Raw genomic sequence first — 22474 nt, 5'->3', positions numbered from 1 at the left:
AGTAAAAAAATTAAGCAAAAATTCAAACAATATTTGTGACTCGATGGTTAAATGGAATATTTAAAAATTCAAATAAAACTACAGAAATAGTAGTAGTAATAGTAGAAGCTGTAGTCAATCTATAACCATATCTTATATTTAATATTATATTGTTCATTTTCTATCATTTATATTATATTATTTATTTTCTATATCAAAAGCAAGCAAAACTAATATCATGTAAATCAAATAAATTTGATTTTATTATTAAGTTTATTATTACAACATTTCCCAATTGTATCAGCTTTTTCACGTAGCGAATCGATTTGAGGGATTTTAAATACTTTGTCTGCTTTGCGGCTAGGCGAGTTTGAAAAGCCTCAAATTAGGTTTGCATTAAAATCGTATTAACTACGCATTTTAATGAGGATTATATTTATTTTTATTTCGGATTCGGATATACAAATTTTGTGACATTTCCGCTGATAACGCAAGGAAGAGATGCTGCAATAGCAGAACTGATCGACTAGGAGTTACCCTAGATATGGCCGTGCTAGCAACTAATTACTATTTCTTGGCTGATCAATCCGATTTCAATAGGTTTAATACTGACAAATGGGAAAGCTTGGTTAATCTTAAATTAATAAAATTCAATATAATATTTTGTTAACGCTAATAATGTTCTGTTTTTTTTTTTATTTTTTTTATTTATGTATGGGTTATAGAGAATTCTCAGTTTTTATTTAATTTTTTCTATTATTTTCTATTTTTCACTTATTCAATTTATTTATTAAATTTTTATATATTTTCTATTTTTTACTTCTTTTATTTTATTTTATTTAATTTATTCATTTAATTTTTTAAATATATTCCAATATTCTATATGTATTTTATTTATTAATTTTTTAATGATTTGAATTTTTTATATGTATTTTATTTATTGATTTTTTTTTTAATGATTTTACAATTATTTTATTTTTTAATTTTTGTATACTATTATATTTTATTTTTGTAATGCTATTTATTTATATTCTCATTTGATTATAATTTTTATATCTTCAGAATAATTATTATTCTTATTCTTTTTCGTCTACTTGCTTTTCTTATTATTTTCATTATTATTCTTATTATTTCATTTATATTATTATTTCATATGTTGATTTAATTTTTATTTAATTTAATTTTTTCTTTTTTAAGTTTTTTAACTATATTTTAAACTGGAAAATAGGTCAACATGCCTGTGATTAATTTGCCTAATTAAATGCTAACTCTTTGGCTCAATAGTCCAAAGGGTCAGCTCATCCAGTGGGAGCATTTCGCAAGCAGCTGCTAAACGCTCAGTTAGCAGCCAAGTGGGAGTTGGCAAATGTTGACCCAAGTGTGGGGACAGATAGACGGACTGCAGCTGCAGCTGCAGCTGTCAAGTCGTGCAATGGATAATCGCACGGCAGGTGAGCTAATAAACATGTTCGCATGTTTAGCCTAGGAAATGGCCGTCAATGCAATCCGTGGATATGCTGAGGCGTAGGAGCGGAAGCAGCGAGTCGAGGTACAAGTATTTCGTGGCTTCCGCCTAATTAGAGGCGTATAATTATTGGGTCTGGAATGGCGCGGGAATTCCTACCTTTCGCAGCAGCTTATTGTTATTGTTACGTGGCAGCAGCTCGCCGCGTCGGCCCGGAATGTGATCCAATTTGGACGCGCTGAAGTCGCCGGCGTAATAGGAGCAATCGTCGTCGTCGCAGCTGGATATGCTGCAGCAGCAGCCAGCGCCAGCGTTGGCGCTGACCTCGGCTTCAATATCGTAGCATGCATTGTTCCAGAAGACGCCGCCGATGGCATTGCAGCAGTCGCTGGCCAAACAGCTCGGCTGCTGGCCGGAGCAGGAGCAGCAATCCTGCTCGGACTCGCACAAGGAGCTGGTGTCCCGACTGGAGCCGCCGCAGCCGGAGGATGAGGTGGAGGCGCACGAAGATGGGGGCAGAGCCAGACAGGCTGCCGAAGAGCCCATCCGTGGAACTCTGTCGACCTGGTGGTCATCCTTATCCCCTTCCCCGTTGCCGTTGCTGCACACAAAGATCTTGACGCTGTTGTTGTTGTTGTGCTTGGAAATGGGTCGAGCAGCAGCAGGAGGCGGCAGCATCAGCGAGTCCGTCTCCATGTAGTCGTCGCAGGGATCTATGATGGACTCCTGCACCCAGCTGTCATCGATGCTAATGGTGGTGGTCGAAGTCTTTGGCTGCTCGGCTTCCCGATGCTTCAGGCTGTTCAGCTTGCGCTCCTTCTCGATGTTGCACTGCTTCACCTGCACCGCAGCCGCCGTGAGCAGCTCATTCGTGGTCGCCTTGGTCAGGTTCTTCTTGGCAAAGTTCTGCACATCGTTGGGATCCACATGGGCTTTGGGCTGAGCCGTGCCAGAGGTGCGCTCGTATTGCTTGTGCTTCTCGGGCAGCTGCATCTCTGGCACCTGGACACAGCTGACGCACTTCTCGCTGCGCTGCAGATTCGTTTGCTTCGCGTGCTGCTCCTTGGCGTCGTTGGAGGAGGAGACGCCCGAGTCTGAGCAGCTCTCCAGCGAGAAGCGTTTAGCGCGCTCCACCTGCTTCATCTTCGGACTCTGCTGCTGCAGCTTGTAGCTCGTGCTGCACTCGGCAGCAGCAGCAGCACCGGCTTCTCCTCCTCCTCCTCCTCTGGAGCCATCGCTGGCCAGCTGATTGACGATGTGCAGCGGCTGGCGCTTCTTGCGGATGTGCACCCGCTCCAGCTTGACTCTGGGCTGCTGCTGGGCGGAGGAGCTGGCTGTGGGCGCTGCTGGACTGCGGCTATCCCCGGCCTTCTGGAACATCCAGCGGGGCGCGGCGCTGTGATTGTAGGCCATATCCTGCTGGAAGAGCTGTTTCACGCGACGCTGCAGCTGCGCATTCGCCTCGCTGTTGGGCGATGGTTCGGCGGATCGCTGCAGCAGCGGCTTTGGGATGCGCGATCTCAATTGGCCACGATTGCCGCTTCCGGCTGCTGTGGGCATGGCTGATGGGGCCAGGCGGCGCACGGGCTCCGGCTGGCGCAGGCAGGCTGTGCAGTCGGCTTCCTCAGCCTGGCACTCCCTGCGCTCGATGCGCGCTATGCGATCTGCCCGGGATCTGATGCCGGCAGCGGCGCCGGCACGTGCCAAGTCCCGCCGTATGTCACGATAATTCCAGCTCTGCGACTTCTCGCAGTCCGGCGTCACGGTGCTGGTCTCGGTGACGTCCGAGCTGGAGTCGGAGCACGAGCAGCCGGAGCGGGAGCAGCAGCAGTCATCCAGATCATCCGAGCGCCTCTGCTGTTCGGGCTGCTTGGCCAGCAGCAGCCAGGACTCTACCGTGGGCGGCGGCAGTGCCTGCACAGGCATGGATTTCCTTGCTGCGCTCACCTGCGAGACGCTGTGCATCTGCGGCGGCTGCCGACGATAGCCGACAAAGCGCGCCGGATTGTTCAGGTGTGCGGGCGGGGGCGGCGGCTCGTTCGACTTGTGCATCATGGCCTGCTTGCACTGGTGCACATAGTTCACCTTGAGCAGCTCCATGGGTAGCAGTTCGCTGCTCGACATCCGCGAGTCGATGGTGCTGTCCAGGCAGGTGGATTCACCACTGCTCGACGGCTTGCGGTGCGAAGCCTGCGGCACTTTGCCAATGGGCATTTTCCAGGCACGCTTATCGAAAGTTTCACTTTTTTTTTGTTTATCTCGATCTGGTCAAGATGCAACACGTGTATCTTTTTACACAAATAAACAAAATTGCAACAGATTCATAATTCACATTTCACAAGTCATTTCACAAACACAAACACAAACACAGTCACAGTCACAGAGCCGCCCAGCTTTTGAGCTATTCCAATGCAAATGCTGATGGGCTCCAATTGCGGTGGTCAGTCTTTGTTGCAGCTTTATTGATCATTGGCAATAAAGAAACGCGGCCAATCATATGGCGCTTGCCTTTCGGCACTCGACACAGCTCTTCATAGTTATGCAAATTCACTGAATCTCTTTGCTGCTAAAACAAAAAAGCCCGACTCGATTCGACTGCGATGCGCGACATTGTTACTTTCACGAAAGATCGGCTCAAACTGATGCGTGCTCGGCTCGATCGACGTCGGGCAAGGCAGCTTGGCGTCAGCTCGGCTCGATGCAACATGTTGTGTGCGACTGTAAACGAAGCTAGACCAAGGGCAAGCTCAGCTTCGTATACATGTTGTATGAAGTTGTAAGCTAGCAACAAAAAGCTAAGCTTCGCTGCGTATGCAAGCTTCTACTTTGAATACAACATGCTGCGGGAAGTTGTAAGCTAGCAACAAAAAAGTTTCTGCTTCAAATACAACATGTTGTGTGAGCAAGCAATGTTCCTCCAGCTGCGTATGCAATTGGCTTGATGTGCTCAGCCTCTGTCAACAAGAAATATCTCCCACAGACTGTATGATCTGGTTGCATTTACAAACACACACAGCCGCACAAACACACGCGCACACAACTCGGGCAATGACCACAATTGGATGTTAGAACAAGAAATCTATTTATACATTTGTATCGGCAGCCTACGTATGCTTGTCGCATTTGTAGCTGTAAAAATATGTACATCTGTATGTTTGTGTGAATGTATTGCGAATTGCCAAACTGTCTTCGAATAACGGCAACAAAAAGAAAGAAAACACAAAAATTGGCCTTTGCTAGCAAGCTTGCATGCATTTGGCTGTGTGTATGTGAGCATGGATGTATGCATGCATGTATGTGTGCCTGTATTAGTGTTTGTGCATGCGTGAGCAGCGTATTTCCATGTGCTAACGAAGCGCACTGAGGAAAGGATCTAATAAACCGATTGATTATTCGGCATTGCATAACGGAGCTTATTAATGTATTTTGTCGGAATAAACATTTCAATATATTCATACATTTGTAGTACATGGCTTTAAGCGATAGCTAGTGATATGATGGCTAACAGGCTCAACCAATGAACAGCTTAATTCGTATGTTCGTGCTTATCCGTTTATGGCCCAGAGCATGCAATGGTTTGGCATGAAGTTGTTGTTGTTGTTGTTGTTGTGGGTTTTGCTATTTTGGGGCGTCACCGGCATTGGCAGCGATCGCCGCTTGTGCAATTACGTGAAACGGAAGACAAGCGCCCACAAAAGGATTACGCATGAGTCGGAGCGGAGCGATCCAAAATATTACAGCTACTATTATGGCCCAAACAGTCAACCATGTCCAAACTGGGCGGGGGGTTCAATGAAAAGTGAAACGCGGCTGGTGGAATCGGTGCAGCAAGAAATCTTTCATTTGACTTTTCATTCATTAAATTAAACAAAACGAAAAAGGAAAGAAAAGAAAAACGGAGAAAAGGCAGAAAACCGAAAAACAGTCAGCGAAATGATCTCATAACAAATAAGTATTGTATACGAAGCAAATGTAATTCCATTAAACTGAATCTGTGCAGCTCTCGGCTCACAGCTCACAGCTCTTGGCTCAGAGCTCACAGCTCACAGCTCACAGCTCGCATCGTAAGATTAATTTATGATTTCATCGCCGGCGCTGCGGGCAATCATGGCCCAAAAGCAGCCGCGTTTCGGCCAGCTCGTCGCAGTGCCGTTGACATTTAAGCCCAACGAAAGGAAAGCCTAAGAAACCGACGCCGGGTCGAAAGTGAAAAAACTTAATGCGCCATGCCCTGCTCTAACCAGGTACTTAATCTACAAATGTGCCATGACGATCGCATTTATGCCTGCTAAGAGTACGCTCACAGATCTAGGCCTAAAACAATTTATAATTTGATATGTATCACGAAGGAAAACTTGAAACTAGATTAATTGAATTGAAGAACACAATGTTATAATAAATCTTAATTAAAAAGCTAAGGAAAATGACTTTTTCTTTGCTATCCAATTTATAATAAACTCAAGCTTAGTTTAGAAACTCGAAATTAGATAGTAAGGAAAAACTTTTCTATTTAATGAATTTAAATTATATATGTTTACTTTTTCATTGATTTCATTTTTCACAATGATCAAGCCAGACTGGATGCTTTGGAAATGGAAGTTCACAATCGATTATATAGGGAAGTATATTTATATAAGAATACATATTTTATAAGAGCAAAGCCTAATACTTCTCCTCTAGACTTATCTAAATAATACAGAAATACTAAATACATTTCTATTATTTCGCCCTTATATAAATATTCCCTAATTAGCAATTATTTAAAGTCAGAAAATATAGTAATACCCTAACAAATTCTTGACAATTCACTAAAATATTATTATTATTTGTATTATTGTTGACAGTTGGCTTGATTAAACCTTTCGCAAGGCTGGCTAAAATCACTTTGCCTCGACTACTGCCTTGATCGGCCAGCGAAACGAGCTGCGTTCGATTACTGGAGTTGACATTGGTAATACCTAATTGGGCACTGAGCCATGGGGACGAACGTTCTTTTGTTAATTATTGTTAATAAGATTGTTTCGATAACGATAATTGTAGCTGCATCTGCTGCTGCTTCAATGAGCAAAACACTCTTGGCCATATATGGAAAGCGAGGCAGCTGTAGTCAAATATTATGATTACTATATGAATAAAATATTATGATTACTATATTACTTCATTCCCAGCTAGTCTGTCATCGCATGGCTATGTAGGTATTTGTGTCTGTTCTGAGTTTAATTTATACATTTTTAGCTCAGCTTGGCTGTGCCTCTTGATTGCCCTCAATGCAGACTTGAATGGAGAAAGAGCCCACATCAACTTAAACCGACATTATGATGGCTGAGTGTCCAAAATTGTGTCAGCTTCTGTTTGACCAAAATCGCTTTATTGTTGTCACTAGGCAAAAGCTAATGAAACCCGAAATACGTCAGACAAACCCCAACCCAAACCCAAACCTGCTGCGCGACAATAGAAAAGCAATTCCCGCACAATAGACATTTGCGAAACTCACAAACAAGAGCAACACACACTTTTATGAGTTGACGTATTTTTTATGCGAACGCCTCTTTTGTTTTCTGCTTTTTTTTCTTCATTTTTTATAGATATCAACAAATTCGACAAATGCTACAAATTAAAGATAACGAAAAAGAAGATGGCACATATTTTACTCTACTAATACAAAAGTTTTATGGATTGGAAAATACTGCAGAAATGTGAACTCATTTCCGAGATTGTGTATAAGTTTTCATGGTTAGGGAAAACACAGCTGAAATCGTAATCATATATTTTACACCACTAAAACAAAAGCTTTATAGATTTTTTCCTAATTAAGGAAAACTCAGTCGAAGAGGCAGGAAATTCCCTTACTCCAGAAGGTTTTCAGAAGAAAACACACGCTTCACAATGCAACAAAAAGAGCAGGCACATGCAAGAGGTATACGGAAAACCCCATTTGAGACCTTTCTTACGGAAATCATAAAAGGGGAAGTACTAAAGGCCATGACAGCAGACCTCCTAGAAAGCAAATCATTCAAATGAGAGCTACGGGAGAAATATCCGAAAATATCCGTAGTTAAATTTTTGTTCCTTATAAATAGGCTCTGGTCAAGGTTATGCTTGCAAGTACCTCCATAAGAGCTGGATAAAGAAGCTGAATCAGCTTCGATTCTATTCAATTACTTAATGTAAATGATTATATCAAAGAATTCAATTCAAGATTGAAATCGCATTTGATTGCATGCCTCACGCTCCAGTACGAGCTGGGAATTCACGGTAGGGCGGGCGGTGCTGGTAGGGGAGTTAGCCTTAGAAAGTGGAAGAGAGCGAACGAATTGACCCTGGCAGTGCACTGTGTTTTCCCTTCGATAATAGACACTTTCTGGCTGACATGGCTGTTTAGACGTGTTCGTATTTATACCTCGGTATTACCGCATTTAATTTCTCGTTTAAAATCAATTAAAATTTCTTTCTTTTCAACAACTTTCGACTCTTTGTCTTCGTGTCTGTAACTCGGACTGTGACTGTTTCTCTTACTGTACGCATTTTGTTTTTGTTTTTGTTTTTTTTTTTTTATTAATTTCCGCATTGTCTGCACAAAACGCTACAATTTCGCTGCAAACAAAAACTCCGAAATCTTCCGAAATTATCAAGATCTGTCTGTAATTATGTACGTATTTTGTATTTATCTTGAGTTCCAAACAAAAAATACAAATTGTTGGAATACTTTTATTGATTCTAAAGGGTAATTGCTTTAAGTAGTTTGTAAATAAAGGGTAATTGCTTTAAGTAGTTTGTAAATACACTTTAATAGCTCAGCAAATGTAATTATTTGGCTTTGGGCTATGAGTGAACATAGTTTTTTTTTTTAAATAACTTTTTGCAAAGTTTCCATGTTTAAAGGCTATAAATAAATTCTTTGTTTAAGCTTTTCTTAGTTATTTAAAAGTTAAATTGGTGCAATTGTAAGCATTTTTCAATTACTTTCTCACGAAAGTGTGACAAATAAAAAAGAATATATATATATATTTAATCTCGAATGCTTCATCTGAAATGCTCTTGTTATTTTCCTATATTTTTCCTATAAATTCTCTTTATTACACAATCAATTTTGTGTCCTGTCTTAGTAAACCGTTTGGGGCTAAATTGGAAAATTGCTTAATTTGTGCAGGAAAAATAAACAGAATTGAATACAAATTTTGTATGCCAATAATAATCCAATTGACAATTGGCAATTCGTTGGCCAAAACAAGGCAATTCTAGCCAGTTAAGTCAGAGCCATGGACAGTGCCTGGTCGTTGATTTTAAACCTTATCAGTAAATATATATACATATGAAATATATCTAATATAGAAAGTATATATAAAATATTTGAAGAAAATATATAAAATTGATAATATATAAAATATTTAAAATATTTTTTATAGTTGAATCTACATATACATATATAGTTCTCATATTAACAATTATTTCGATTTAGTTAATATATATGGAATATTTAAAGAAAAATATATCATATTGAAATGCATAAAATATTTAAAATATAAATAAAAAATAAAATCTTTATGTATCTAGTTAAATCTATATATAGTTCTCATATTAACAATTATATCTATTTAGTTAGGGATTATTTGCAGAACAGCACTATTTGTGTGTTCTGGCATAAGAACTACGAATTTCAGCTAGCTGGAGACTACTCCAGTATCGTAGGCATCAATATGGATACATTGGAGAAAAGTTTTGAGCAGAATGTGATCGATGCAGAGGCGAGGAGACAACAGCTCAAGCAGCTCGGACTGCACTACGACGATCTAGTGCTGAAGCTAACGTTGTCCATAGAGAGCTCACACTGCGAGGTGAGAGTTGAGCCATTCATTTCATATTTCTAGATATATTTTTGTATATATATTATACGTATTCTTTATTTTTCTACATTTCACAGACTTTTCTGATTTTTGGCGAATTTATGAGTCGCTTTGTGTCCGCCTTCGCACAGGCCTCCATGTACTCCATTTGGCGCTCGATGCGCAACAAATTCGTATTTGCTCATGTGGCACAGGAGCTGGATGAGGAGGCTTGCTGCAGCAGCTACTTTTTTCAGGGTTATAAATTTAATTAAATTTATAATATATATAACATTATTATCATATATTTTCTTTAATACATTAAATATGCAAAGCTCAGCCAAATATCCTATACATTTTTCAGATCAGCCCAACATACTTTTCGTCCTGCGCAGCTATGCGAATGCAACAGACTTTGAGCTGAAGACGAATAAATATGTGGGGCCCAGAGCAGAGCAGCCGCAGCAGCTCATCTTGGTAGATCGCTATGATGCACGACTGCAGCTGTTTCGGCACAATGTTCCTCTGTTTCCGGATAAGCTCAGAGATTTGCGGGGCCGTGAGGTGATCATCGCCTGCTTTGACTACAGACCCTACACAGTCATCAAATATGTGAGTTGGCGATTTTGGAGAATGTAGATTTAACTGAATTGGGGATCATTTAGACCAGTCCGAGCAATGCGCGTGATGTGGGCGTTGCAATGAACTCGAATTTATCCCATGTCCACATCGATGGCACTGAGACCCAAGTCGTGCTCAGCTTTTGTGCCCAATTCAATTGTACGGTGCAGATTGATACATGTAAGTAGATGGGGAATAAATAGATCTATCCGGGATAATGCTCCCCTCTCATAGCCGATGCCAATGACTGGGGCAACATCTATCCGAACATGTCGGGCGACGGCGCCTTGGGCATGATTCTCGGGCACAAGGCGGACATTTGCATTGGCGCCATGTACACGTGGTACGATGACTACACCTATCTGGACCTCTCCATGTACCTGGTGCGCTCGGGCATTACGTGCCTGGTGCCGGCGCCCAAGCGCCTGGCCAGCTGGTACCTGCCCCTGGAGCCGTTCCAGGCCACCCTCTGGGCGGCGGTGCTGCTCTGCCTGAGCATCGAGACGTTCGGCCTGGTGCTGGCCCACAGAAGTGAGCTGGAGCTGTACGCGGGCGCCACGCCCAGCCGCGGCTGGTGGCTGAGCACGAAGTTTGGCCTCGTGACGACCTTCAAGCTGTTTCTCTCGCAGTCGGGCAACAGCCACGCCCGCTCCGTAACGGTGCGGGTGCTGCTCTTCGCCTGCTTCCTGAACGACATCATCATCACGAGCATCTATGGCGGCGGCTTGGCCAGCATCCTGACCATACCCAGTCTGGACGAGGCGGCGGACACGATGCAGCGCATGCTCGCCCAGCGGCTGCAGTGGGCGGGCAACTCAGAGGCGTGGGTCTCCTCGCTTCGCGGCTCGGATGATGTGAGTAGACGGGTTTCCTATCCTATCTGACCTATTCCCAGTTGTTCTTCCACACAAACCCCATTCTAGCCCCTGATCAACGAGCTGCTGGGCAACTTTCGCGTCTACAGCGATGATCAATTGATGGAGCTGGCGCAGAGCCAGCGCATGGGATTCACCTTGGAGCGCTTGCCCTTTGGTAGCTAAACGAGAATTTCCCCCCATACGCCTCCTCTCCTGTATTTTCCCCTATTCCTAGGCCACTTTGCCATCGGCGACTATCTGACGGAGCAGTCCATTGAGCACATGGTGATCATGCAGGAGGATCTCTACTATCAGTATACGGTAGCCTTTGTGCCACGGCTCTGGCCGCTGCTGGAGCGCTTCAATGCCCTGGTCTATCGCTGGCACTCGTCCGGCTTCGACAAGTACTGGGAGGATCGCGTCGTGGCCGATAACCTAAATGTCAAGATCCAGCAACAGGTCGAGAGCACCGTGCTCTCCAGTGGCCAAGACGACATCGACATTGAGCCCGTCATGCTGGGCATGTCCAATTTCGCGGGCATCTTGCTCGTCTGGGTACTGGGCATCGGCCTGGCCTTGATGGCATTCTCTGTCGAGATGCTCACACTCAAGTACAAGACGTAAACCCGATCTGGAGAATGGTATTGCGTGGTCAGCTATTGCCAAATCTGTTTGCGCAACATTTTGCAATCGAAAGATTTCACTTTATGTAGCGCAGCACAGATGCGAAAGATACTAGCATCATATATCATCGGGCTGATCTCTTTAATGTTTTCTTCACTTTAGTTTCACTGAGCCAAGGGCCAACGCGCAACGATCTCCAGCGAGATGTCGCCGAGCAAACGACAGGCGGAAGTGGCGTGAAAGTTCTCAGACTCGCTGCGAATTATGCTCTTAGGAAAAACAAAACTCAAATATATATATTACCTTTTTACCTCAGCGAGGTTTAATGGCATAGCCCATGTACGTGATATCAAATAAATAAAAAACTAATAAAAGTGCTCTAGTCGGGAGTATGTGACTAGGGGAATACACAAACAGCTGGACTAGGGCTCGCGGTATACAGAAATTGTAGATAATCTCTTTGTAGATTATCTCTTTATAAGAAATATAGTACTATAAAGTAACTTCAGTTCTAGAGCTCAGTATAAATATATTGAGAAAAATTGTATAACAACTATACTTTAAGGGAAAGTATCTATCTATCTATCTATCTATCTATCTATCTATCTATATATCAATCTATCTATCTACATATCAATCTATCTATCTATATATCTATCAATCTCTGTCTGCAATATATTTATCGATAATAAAATGATGGAAAAACATATTATTTATGGTATACAATTAATAATATAAAGGCTCATTCTACATAGATTACAAGATCGCATCGTTCATACAGATATAAAGACATAGTTAGATCGAGTCAGATTGTTCTTTTGTCTTATATTTAATCTGGCTGCCAGCCAAAGAAACATCGGGAAAGCAGGTAAACATGAACAAGATATGGTTTAGAGATATCTTCATTATAATGAGCTCTAATTAATAGTTAAACATTAAAAACATCTTTAAAGTCAGAGGCATTACCTATTACTATAAATATTACTATATCATACCTAGAAACTATATCATTATACCCCAAGTTTAGGGTATCCATAAGAAAACAGAGTAGATACAAATTATTAGCTGCGTATCTCACAGATACGATTTAGTTACTTCGCGCCAGTGCAATGAACTGTTAGTCTGCTAGCCGAACCCAAAACCAGAGACAGAGCCAGAGCCAGAGACAGATCCAGATCCAGAGCTAGAGCTAGATTGGCCGCTCCTTGAGTGTGAAATTTTGTGAGTGCCTGTGGCCGAGGCCTTGGACATGGCCAAACATGATCAACACAATGAGTGTGAGTACACTTCATGTAAATTCTCGGCCGCCAGGGGGCGAGGCCGAAAAGTTAATTGACTGCGCGTTCGGCTTTCGGCAGTCTGGGCTGACGTGATCTTTGATTGACATGCAAAACGTGTTGCATGCGTTTTAGTTTCTGGGGTTTTCTTTTAGAAATTGCTATCGAAAATGTTTGTTAAAATATATGGATTTGCGTTCGTATCTGAACTCGGCTCGTAGTGAAAGTGAATTTAGCGAATGGCCACAGCAAAGCACTTTGCACATCTGTTTTGCCCAAGATTTGATCTTGACTCAGCCATAATTGAAAGATCTTTGAGCAATTACTGATAGAACGCGAATTGGACTAGACTTTGATCCATTGGGCACTTTCCCAAATGACATTGCCGCTGACTGTTCGCATGGCTATAAAACGCCTTTGGTTCTAGCCCACTTCAATCAGTCTAGCGAATTCAGTTATTTGGCCAAGAGGTGAGAGAATTCAAACACTTGCGGAATGTCCTATTTCTTGCTGCTGCTGTTGACTGCACTTGTTACCGCCGACTGGCCCGACGGTGGATTGGGTGAGTCAGTCCAAGATTGCTCCAAGCAGATCCTAGAGCATTCCCCACACTCTCTTCCCTTGCAGACGACTGCAAACAGCCGCCAGAGTACGGCAGCTGCCACTCCCACGTCCGCATGTGGTACTACAATCCCAACACCAGAAGCTGCAAACCCTTCGACTATTCGTCCTGCGGCGGCAACTCGAATCGCTTCTTCACCAAGACCGAGTGCTTCGCCCACTGTGCACCGCAGCGCGCAGCTCGATTTAATCACTGATCGAATTTAAACGACGAAGCAGAGGCAATGCCCGAGGCGCAAGCGATTTCCAGGCGACTAAAACTAAGTTTTTGGGTTAATGCATATTCAGATGTGTGTATTAAATATACATGCATATTATTAATATGTGTCTACACGTATTTATCTACATGTATTGACAGAGTTCATTAGGCTTCAAGTTTGTCTTACGCGACTGTAACATACTCTGTACTTAGCTAGAGATTTTTTCAATTATTAATTTATTAATGATTTTTTAGTTTATTTTTCACTATTATTAGACATTTATAGTAATTATTTATTTGCTTGACTTTATTCTGCATTTTTTGAATTATTTATTAATTAATTCTGTATTCAATTATTTATAGCATTTCTTTATTTGTGTATTATATATATTTTTTTTTTAATATTTTAAATATCTTTTTTTTTCTATGATAATTTAATTATATATTTATTGTAAATTAATATATTTATATTTATATATTTTTTTAATAATTATATTTATATTTATATTTTTTTTTAAATAATTATTTACAATTATTTTATATTTACTATAAATGATTAATTTTTGTATATATTTTTTTAAATATTTAATAGTTAATATTTGTTGTTATTAATTTTTTGTATTTTTTTTTAATATTTAATTCATATTTACTACTTATTTATATTTAATTTTTTATTTTATTTATTTATTTATTTTTATTTTTTGTTAAATAAAATAACAAGTGAATTTTGAAGAAAAATTCTTAGTTTGATTGAAACATTACACTATGGGCAAAAATACCGATAGTGAGGCATTAACTGCAACTTTAAAGATAGAGCCTTGAAATTTTGCACATACGTTGCTAATATTAATACAAAATTTCGGTTTTTTTTTTTTAAGTTTGAGCCACGCCCTCCCCTTGTCCCCATACATGTGATTAATTTACCGATGAATATCGAAACGATTGCAAGCAATTTCATAAATATTATATATTTTAAGTTAATAAACACTATAAATAAATTCAAAAATAAGTAAATAAATAATTTACTACATATATATTCGCGATTCGCAAATCTGAAAGCAAAACATAGGATATGATATTATTCGTAGGATTCATTTTCTAATTGTCACATAATACCTGTTAATTAGTTTCTAATAGTCAGCAGTTATAGGTACTACTGCAATGGATGATTACTTATTTTCTGCTTCCCACACATTCTCATTGCTCATAGCTTTTTGTAACAGATAAGTTTTTTCGGTTTCTTTTGATTTTTTTGATGAAATCAAAGCAGCATGTACCAAAAGGGGTGTTGCGTTTTTGCTCTCTTCGGCAAGCTCAGAAGCTAATTTCCTCCTTAATCGGGATCCCGCTTCATTATAGTTTAAGCTCTTCCGACCTCCCATATTATTATTGTTGTCATGACGGTGTATTTTAAACTTAGCACTAGAAGCTAGCCAAAGAGAATGTTTTTGTTTAAATCGATTCATATTTCGATTACATTTTTTCAAATTATATTTCATATACGACGTCAAATTATGGACTTTCTCTTTAATAATGTCAAGTTGCACTTCAGATATATATTCGCTGTTTAAATTTTCCAAAATGTAGTTTCTGACAGCGCTTTCTTGCCTATTGTTGCTGCTCCAAACTTCTAGCAACATTGAATTGCTAATCTCGTATGTATCTGCAACATACGATATTTCGCCAAATGGAGCAAAAAGGAGCAAAAACCCTTTATAGCATTTGATTAAGGAATGTTTACTGAATACCTTGCTACTTAAACATTGAACAACAAACTCTAACATTATAAGTTATCTTCCACGAAACACACAAATATTTTTAAGGTTACGGCCGAAAATACAACTAGCAACACATTGGACGATTACACAATAAATCACAAGTAGCACAAAATCTTTTAATACATTCTGTTAAGCATACCTTTAAGAAGATTTTCCATAGTTAAATTGGTTTGTAAATTTTAATTGCAATAGTTTTTTTACGTCGACAGCTGAGAATAATTTGGCGCACTTTTTGCCATTCACCATGCAACCCTGAATCAGCTGACTTTGACGAAGCTTAAAACATTAGGGGAAGTCCCCAAAATTTTATAAAAATTGTTTTTATGTCTATTGGAATATCCTTAATGAGATAAAAAAAAAAAATTGCGGATTCGAGATAAAAAAAAAATTAGGTTTATGCCGCACTATCGGTATTTTTGCCCATAGTGCATTAGTTGATTAGTTGATGCACCTGCCATTTCTATAAACATATAGTCTCAAATGCAGCATACTCCTTTTATAATCATTAACTATTTGTACAGGGTATCAAAGGTAAATAAAATGCTGAGAAAATGTGGCAAGCGCGTTGACTGGGCTACTGTGGGCCCGCGGCTTGGTTACAAGTTCAGTGCGCTGTATGCAAATGTCTTGCCCCCTCTCTCTATCACTCTCTCTGTCTCTCTCCCTCTCTGTTGCTGCTTTTTCTCCCACAATAATTAGTTTATAACATAGTTGTGGCCATAGGCAGGCGAAAAGTGCAACAGCCATGGTGTGGGACAGCTGGTGAAAAGACCCTCGGATTGCAAACATATTTGGCAGCCCGCAGATGCGTGCCACAGAGTGCAGCTGCTTGCCGTTGGCTGCCTCCTGCCCCCTGCCCCCTGCCTAATGCCCTCAGCCTGCCACGGGCTGCTTGCGGCACTTACTTAACCTTACGTGCGTTGCTTTGATAATGCCACAGCCATAATGAAAACAACAGCAAAACAACAAACAAAACAAAAAATATATTTCACTTTGCACAACGCGACGCGACACGATGCGGCGACACATTCAATTGGCAGCGCGTTGTCTCATAATTTTTTAATAACTCACATGCTTGCATGAAATATAAAGATATAAATACGTGTATATGTACATACACATGTATATTTATGTGTATGTCTGTCTGTGTTTAGACGCATAAACAAATGTGAAAGTGAAAGAGCGCATAGCTTATGCACGGGCCTAATAAAATGACGATTAATTATTTAATTATGGAAAAAGCTTCGATTGCAACAAGCGCAGCACCTGGACAAGGCATACACCAAGCTGTTGGTGGGAAAGAGAGGGGGCATAGACAGTGCTCAGCTAGCCGCTCGGCCCCATCATTCTCCCATTTTGGGCAGAGCTGAGGCAGACGTTCATTGTTCGACATGACGCATTATTGCATTCGATTTAAGCTGATCAAAAAAAAGTGTGTGTGTGAGAGAGAGAGAGAGAGAGAGAGATAGGTAGAGAGAGAAACAATTAGAAATTGTCTGCACACTTTCGATTGTGTTGTTGCTTAATGGACACCTGTGCAGGAGAAATCGCAGCAGCTAAATCAAAGATGCAAAAACTAAAAGCCAAGCCAAGCTCTAACTCTACACATAGTATATATGTATGTATATACTACTCAGTCTGATATATACCCATTAGCTTAGCCCACATGTTTAGTTGCAGTCCATTTGGGTCTTGCCTCCCCACTCCCATTCACAGTACAATAAGAACGGGTCGCTGGGGCAATGCATATTTTCTATCTGTGCAAAAAACATGCAGCAGATCAAACGAAATTCAAATGAATAAAAACCGAGAGACAATAGACCCAGAGACAACACTGCGACAGCCAACGGACATCAATCATGCGGACAGCGAGTAAAGATCGCGGTTGCCACAGGCTGCTGTCTGTCTGTCCGCCCGTCCGCCCGTCCGCCCGTTCGACTGTCTGTTGGCTGTCGAAAAACGCAAAAAAAAAAAACAAGAAAACAGAAAATTGCATTTTGCAGGCAGCAAAAACTTTGAGTGCTTCACATTCAAATTGACACCAATTCGAGCCACGCACCTAAGAAACGTTGCTGCTGCTGCTTCTTCTTCTTCTTCTCTTTACTATGTAGACGCCCGCATATGGAAATTTTCATAAATTACATAATGAAAGCCCTAATATTGTATTTAAAGGTGCGTATTGTACGCACGTATTTTATAATTAACCAACAAGCGATAGTTGGCCAATGCCGAGGCAAGGCGGGTCGCTTGACCCATAAATAAACTTGACCCAACTTGAATTTAGCTTAGAATTGTTTAAAGTTGAACTATGTTCACATGATGTTATATTGTAGATCAAAGCTGAATAGTTGAATAAATATGTTGCCAACAATTGGGCTGGGCTGCCACAATGTCAAAATAATTATATAATAAAAAGCATTTATACGCACAATTTGTCATAAATATAATATATGTATATGTATGAAGTATATATGTAATAAAAGTATTGTTTGGCTAGCAATACTGCATGTGTATGCATAAATTTTGTTTAAATTCTACTCAACAGTTTCTTTAGCAATTAATAATAATTTTAATATTTCTATTAATTCTATATTTCACTTATATTTGAAAACTGTTCGCATATTAAATTATTCTCTAATTTTTCACAATTTAAACTGGAGTTTTTTCAAAACGCATTCCTAAGGTGCAGTACAAGCTAGGAACAGTATAAATGTATATGCATATAACAGTATATAACAGCACTAAAAGTCTACATGCATATTAACAGTCTGAGCTTTAACAGTGTTAGTTTTAACAGTCTGTGCAATGAATGCATCATGTTGTACATAACATATTTATGTATATTTACATTCCATTTTATCTGTATAGTGTTTTATATGTAGTTTATTAGTCTTTATATAGATTATATGTATTCTTATATTTTTATTTATTTTTTTACTTCTATTTAATTGTATTAAACTATATGTATTTATTTCTGATTAATTATGTCATTCTTTTGCCGTCTCGTTCTCAGTCAATAATTATTATAAGCCTAAGATCGCATAGAGACTGCAGGGCAACATAATCAATGTCCATTCCACTCGTTGGCTCGCCTTCTTCAGAGTGCCAAGTGAAAAGTGCTCTGAGGAAATTAGATGCAACGGGAATTTGCACAGTTAGCTGTAATTTGAGCGAGAAAAGCGCTTTGCACTTATGAAAATTGCTTTATCTTTGCTTTTATTCAATTGCGGAATTGCAAATTTCTTTGCTGCATTATTATTATCTATTTTTTTTTTTTTTTTTTTTGCTGCCCAGCGGAAATGTTTAATATGCAATTCTTAGCTTCTGACTTGCTCAAGATATTATCTATCTATAGCTCTAGAGCCCTGGCTTGTTAGCGCTAGCTGACCATATTGAATGCAATCGTTGCTGCAGTTGCAGTCAATTCGAGATGGGATTGCAGCACTTAGAAGATCAATCTAAATTGAGATTGTATTGATATTGGAAGTATATATACATAAACGAGTTAAATATGATAGGCAGATATATGTAAATGAACTATTTTACAGATTATACTATAATAAATAATTATTAAATAAACGCTTTCATAGGCTTAAATATTTCATTTATAAGCCGATATGATGTATATTAATTCTACTTATTCAAATGTTTGTGATCTATTCCTATTGATCCTCCTTTACATGATCTACAAAATATGCAAATTATACATAACCAAAGTTTGCTGTTATCCATAAATACCCCATGGCACACCCCTAATTTCAATGTGGCACAGGAAAAGCTAACAATTGATCATATTAGAGATTTATACGAAAGACCCATTATTCATATGCTAATTCTACTATTTATTCGAAAGAAAAGTTCATCCAACATTGTTGTCGCACTCTTTGGCCCGCACTCAAAGGGGAAACTCTCGGCTAATGGATTAATGTAAATGTTTCTGGTACCCCCACAGGTCGTTAAGGCAGTTAGACAGTAAATGGTAAACGACACTGAGCGCCCGACTCAATTATGCCTCGACTGCACTAATTTGTCTCGGAAGGTAATTATGAAATTTCGGAAGGCCGACGGTCAACAATTTGTGGCTCATACGCAGCTGGCCCAGAGTCGTCGAGTCGTATGGCCCATTCATGCCATATATACCTATGTATATAGTATATAGTTAGCTCGCCTCCAGCTGTGGGTCGGCGTGGTAATCTACGATTTGCGCGGCCAGCAAAAGTGAAACTTGCGGTTGGCATTTGTCTTATCAAAGCGTCTATGACTCCAACTCCAGCTCCAACTCCGCTTCCCTCTCCGACTCTGCCGCTGGCTTTGTTTCGCCTTAGGCCTTTGTTGGGTCGCTGCAACAATTGGAGCCGAGTCCCGGGCCTGAATCTCTTTATACAGCTAGAGATAATCATGAAAAAACAAGAGCATCGTGTGAATTTCGCACAATGAACTTGAAATTTGTACTACAAATCTAAAGCCACAAGTAAGAGTGGATGCAAGTGGGGCATGCCAGACTTGAGGATGCCCTTTGATTAAGATTGAGTCGAACTTGCTTATAAAATACGAGTATAATTCATAAGAATTTTACAACTAGATCTAGGCAAATTCAAGTCCAAGTCTATGTCTTTACTTATCTATCTATCTCATTCCAGCATACCCTTTACTTTTATATTTTAATAGGTATTCCCCAAGCAAAGAAAACGCGCTCGCCTTTGTTTAATTAAGAATGCAAAAATACGCAACGCATATTTAGTGGTTCAGTGGTTAATAAACCGCTGCTTTGGCTCGTCATTTTCAATTATTTTCACATTTCTCATTTGCCACTGCCAGATCTTAACTGATTAGGCTTAGGCCGGCTGCATGCATTCGGAATCGAGTTGAGTCATTGACTCGCAGCATTGTTCATAGAAATCAATTAATCGAGTCTAGGTGCATTTTTTGTTTGTCATGCAGTGCGTGATTGATTGACTGACGCATTGAACTATTAGAGAAGAAAGCTGCTTTAATGTATAGCTTAAATGGGAAAGAATGCGATCCTTTTAAAGAAGACATTCTTGAAGTGGGAAAATTAATAATTGTGAAAGTATTTTTATTTTATTATTCTTGTTTTTTATTTTTATTATTTTTTTTTAATTTAAAAATTTTTAGAATATTTATTTATTTAGTTTATTTTGCATTAAAAAAAGATGAATAAATAGTATTCAATTTTAATTGGTATTTTTATATATTATTCATTTCATATATGTATATTACTTTATATTATTTTCTACTAATTTTTACTGCTAATATGAATGGAATGTTTTAATTTTCCTAAATGTGCCTATTTAATTCTTAAAAAAAAATACTTCTCTCAAATAATTATTTAATTGCAGAACATCACGTCAAAATATAATAAATTTTAAACACAATTTTGAGGTCTTTTAAAAAAGCAAATAATATCGAAGAGATTTGTATTTTGCAATTTCAATCAGTTTTATACACAAATAATAAAAATTACTAAAGATACCTTAAGCAATAACTGTTCATATAAACTCACCTTATTTTGTTTACGTCGCAACAGGTGAGGCGCCCCACCTGGCGGCTGCAGCGGCACGGCCGGCTCCGGCGTCACCTGTTGCACAGGACGCGGCGGCTTCAGCGCCAGCTTCTTGAGGCTCGCAATGCGCTTGTCGCACATCAAGGACACGTCATCGATGCGCTGCAGAACCTGCAAATATATAGAGTGCAAATGAATTTATATTAATCTGGTGATTCATTTCCAAAACTGTTAAAACTAAACGGAATTCTAAAGTCTAGATTTCTCTCCGAGTTCTTACAAAATGTAGTCCCATTTGGAAAGTCGCGCGATCTACATAGAAGTCCAATAGAAGTCTGCGCTGACAATTGTATTGAACTGAACTAAAATATGGAACTTTAAGTCGACTATTGTCATTCACTCCATGACTATGATCAGAAACTGTTCCATTCATAACGAGCCACAGAGTTTTCTAGGCTTCTTCATCTGCTATTCTTGCAATGAAAAAAGACTTTACTCTCAATTTTTGACATCGTCTTGGTATTGTTCGTCTGCATTATAAAGAGTCTAGTTCTTAGAACGACATCAGCAAAGAGAAAGTGTTAAGTAGCCAAGAAAATGGGCGTGCGGTCTCAATTCAAAATGCGGTTAGATAATAGAAAAGGCAGAAGCAGAGCAAGCTAGATGGTGCAGGAAATTTATAGTAGTTACAGTTGTTTATAGATATGTTCCGAATTACTTTTTTCCAGTTAAATTATATTGGTTTTAAATACATATTTGCATATTTAACTCAAGATAAGAGGAGATCAAATGTTTGTCGGAACTGGCTCAGTTTTGGATAGAATGAGAAGGAACATTCAAAGGGGCAGAGAAAATCGGTAATTGAAAATCTTCAAAGTATTCTAAAGTATCGAGTATTACTCATCATCATTATAATATAATCTATACAACTTAAAGTAAATCATGTACATAGTCTAGTAATACAGTAGTAATATACACAGCTATATAACTAGTTTAAATATACATTTATACTCCCCCTACTTGGTAGAGAGATATTCCCATTTCCATTTACATTTCATTTGATTATCATCTAAGCACACGCTTATCGCACACTTCTTGCTCTCTGCTCCATCCACGAAATGCATTTGCCCAACGCTTATGGCATAATAAATATAGCCCAACAACAATGTGTTTTATAATGCTGGAGAATTTTTAGTGGTATTCTCACGTGATTTCTCCCTGGTAAAATGAAATGAAAGAGCACGAAAGTAAAGCGAAGTTCGCTCAGCTCAGCTCAGCTCAGCTGAGGGAGACATTGCAACAGGTGTTGCAGCTCGGCTCGGGCATCGAACAATTGAATTTGTGCCACGCCAAAGGTGCAACAATTCCTCACACTTGAAGTCTAATGCTCGCTCACGTAGTGAAAGCGAGTATATAGGGTACATTTTGATTTTTGTATAAAGTATGAAATATAAACCTAAATAAAATATAATATAATAAAATACAATAAAATATAAAGTAATGAAATAAAATATAATATACATAAATTGAATTCTGTTTTTATAAAGTTTCCTAATAGGTAGTAAAACTTTATCCAGTCAATAATTCATTCAAATAAAAAATGAAGTACGACTTGAATTTCTGAGTTGCCTGATAAAGATTATGGGAATTATTAACATTATTTCTTAAAGAAAATTTAAAGATTTGTTAAGGATCAGCTATACAAT

The 22474-nt window shown here is 39.2% G+C and overlaps 3 protein-coding genes across 12 annotated transcripts in view; 2 read left to right on the top strand and 1 right to left on the bottom strand.

Moving 5' to 3' along the window:
• Positions 1-22474, bottom strand: part of LOC108615484 (guanine nucleotide exchange factor DBS) — a 53907-nt gene that overhangs the window by 13712 nt on the left and 17721 nt on the right. For 8 of the 9 annotated variants that reach the window (XR_016270318.1, XM_089470344.1, XM_089470346.1 and 5 more), the window contains exon 10: positions 20769-20939. Coding sequence is in view for 8 of the 9 variants with exons in the window: in XM_089470344.1 (XP_089326470.1) it covers positions 20769-20939 (171 nt within the window). In the remaining variant the exon portion in view is untranslated. Of the gene's footprint in view, positions 1-1603; positions 5916-20768; positions 20940-22474 lie in introns of those variants that run through there. The other variant, XM_018009990.2, reaches the window with a different exon arrangement.
• On the top strand, positions 8701-12052 carry Ir41a (Ionotropic receptor 41a). Of its 2 annotated transcripts, XM_089470361.1 has the most exons (8): positions 8701-8740; positions 9044-9279; positions 9366-9525; positions 9632-9879; positions 9933-10068; positions 10123-10742; positions 10812-10920; positions 10981-12051. In XM_089470361.1, exons 1-8 carry the CDS (start codon positions 8704-8706, stop codon positions 11367-11369), a joined length of 1935 nt encoding a protein of 644 aa, XP_089326487.1. In that variant the 5' UTR covers positions 8701-8703; the 3' UTR covers positions 11370-12051. The 2 variants fall into 2 exon arrangements, with proteins under 2 accessions (XP_089326487.1, XP_017864523.2); XM_018009034.2 differs by having other exon boundaries at positions 8708-9279; positions 10981-12052.
• Positions 13073-13588, top strand: LOC108615521 (kunitz-type serine protease inhibitor homolog delta-dendrotoxin-like). Its single transcript, XM_018010050.2, has 2 exons — positions 13073-13208; positions 13274-13588. Exons 1-2 carry the CDS (start codon positions 13142-13144, stop codon positions 13462-13464), a joined length of 258 nt encoding a protein of 85 aa, XP_017865539.1. The 5' UTR covers positions 13073-13141; the 3' UTR covers positions 13465-13588.

This window comes from Drosophila arizonae, chromosome 5 (genome assembly GCF_054131065.1).
Source record: "Drosophila arizonae isolate 15081-1271.41 chromosome 5, UAZ_ARI_1.0, whole genome shotgun sequence".
Taxonomy (NCBI): Eukaryota; Metazoa; Arthropoda; class Insecta; order Diptera; family Drosophilidae; genus Drosophila; species Drosophila arizonae.
Note: the sequence above shows the minus strand (reverse complement) of the source record. Positions and strands in the feature narration are given on the sequence as shown.

Excerpts from the sequence above, each read along its gene's own strand:
- Ir41a (XM_018009034.2), top strand. The coding sequence starts at position 8,989 with ATGTATCTAGTTAAATCTATATATAGTTCTCATATTAACAATTATATC. Across the intron at positions 9,280-9,365 it reads TAGAGAGCTCACACTGCGAG|ACTTTTCTGATTTTTGGCGA; the intron begins GTGAGAGTTGAG and ends TACATTTCACAG. Across the intron at positions 10,069-10,122 it reads TACGGTGCAGATTGATACAT|CCGATGCCAATGACTGGGGC; the intron begins GTAAGTAGATGG and ends CCCCTCTCATAG.
- LOC108615521 (XM_018010050.2), top strand. The coding sequence starts at position 13,142 with ATGTCCTATTTCTTGCTGCTGCTGTTGACTGCACTTGTTACCGCCGAC. Across the intron at positions 13,209-13,273 it reads CTGGCCCGACGGTGGATTGG|ACGACTGCAAACAGCCGCCA; the intron begins GTGAGTCAGTCC and ends CTTCCCTTGCAG.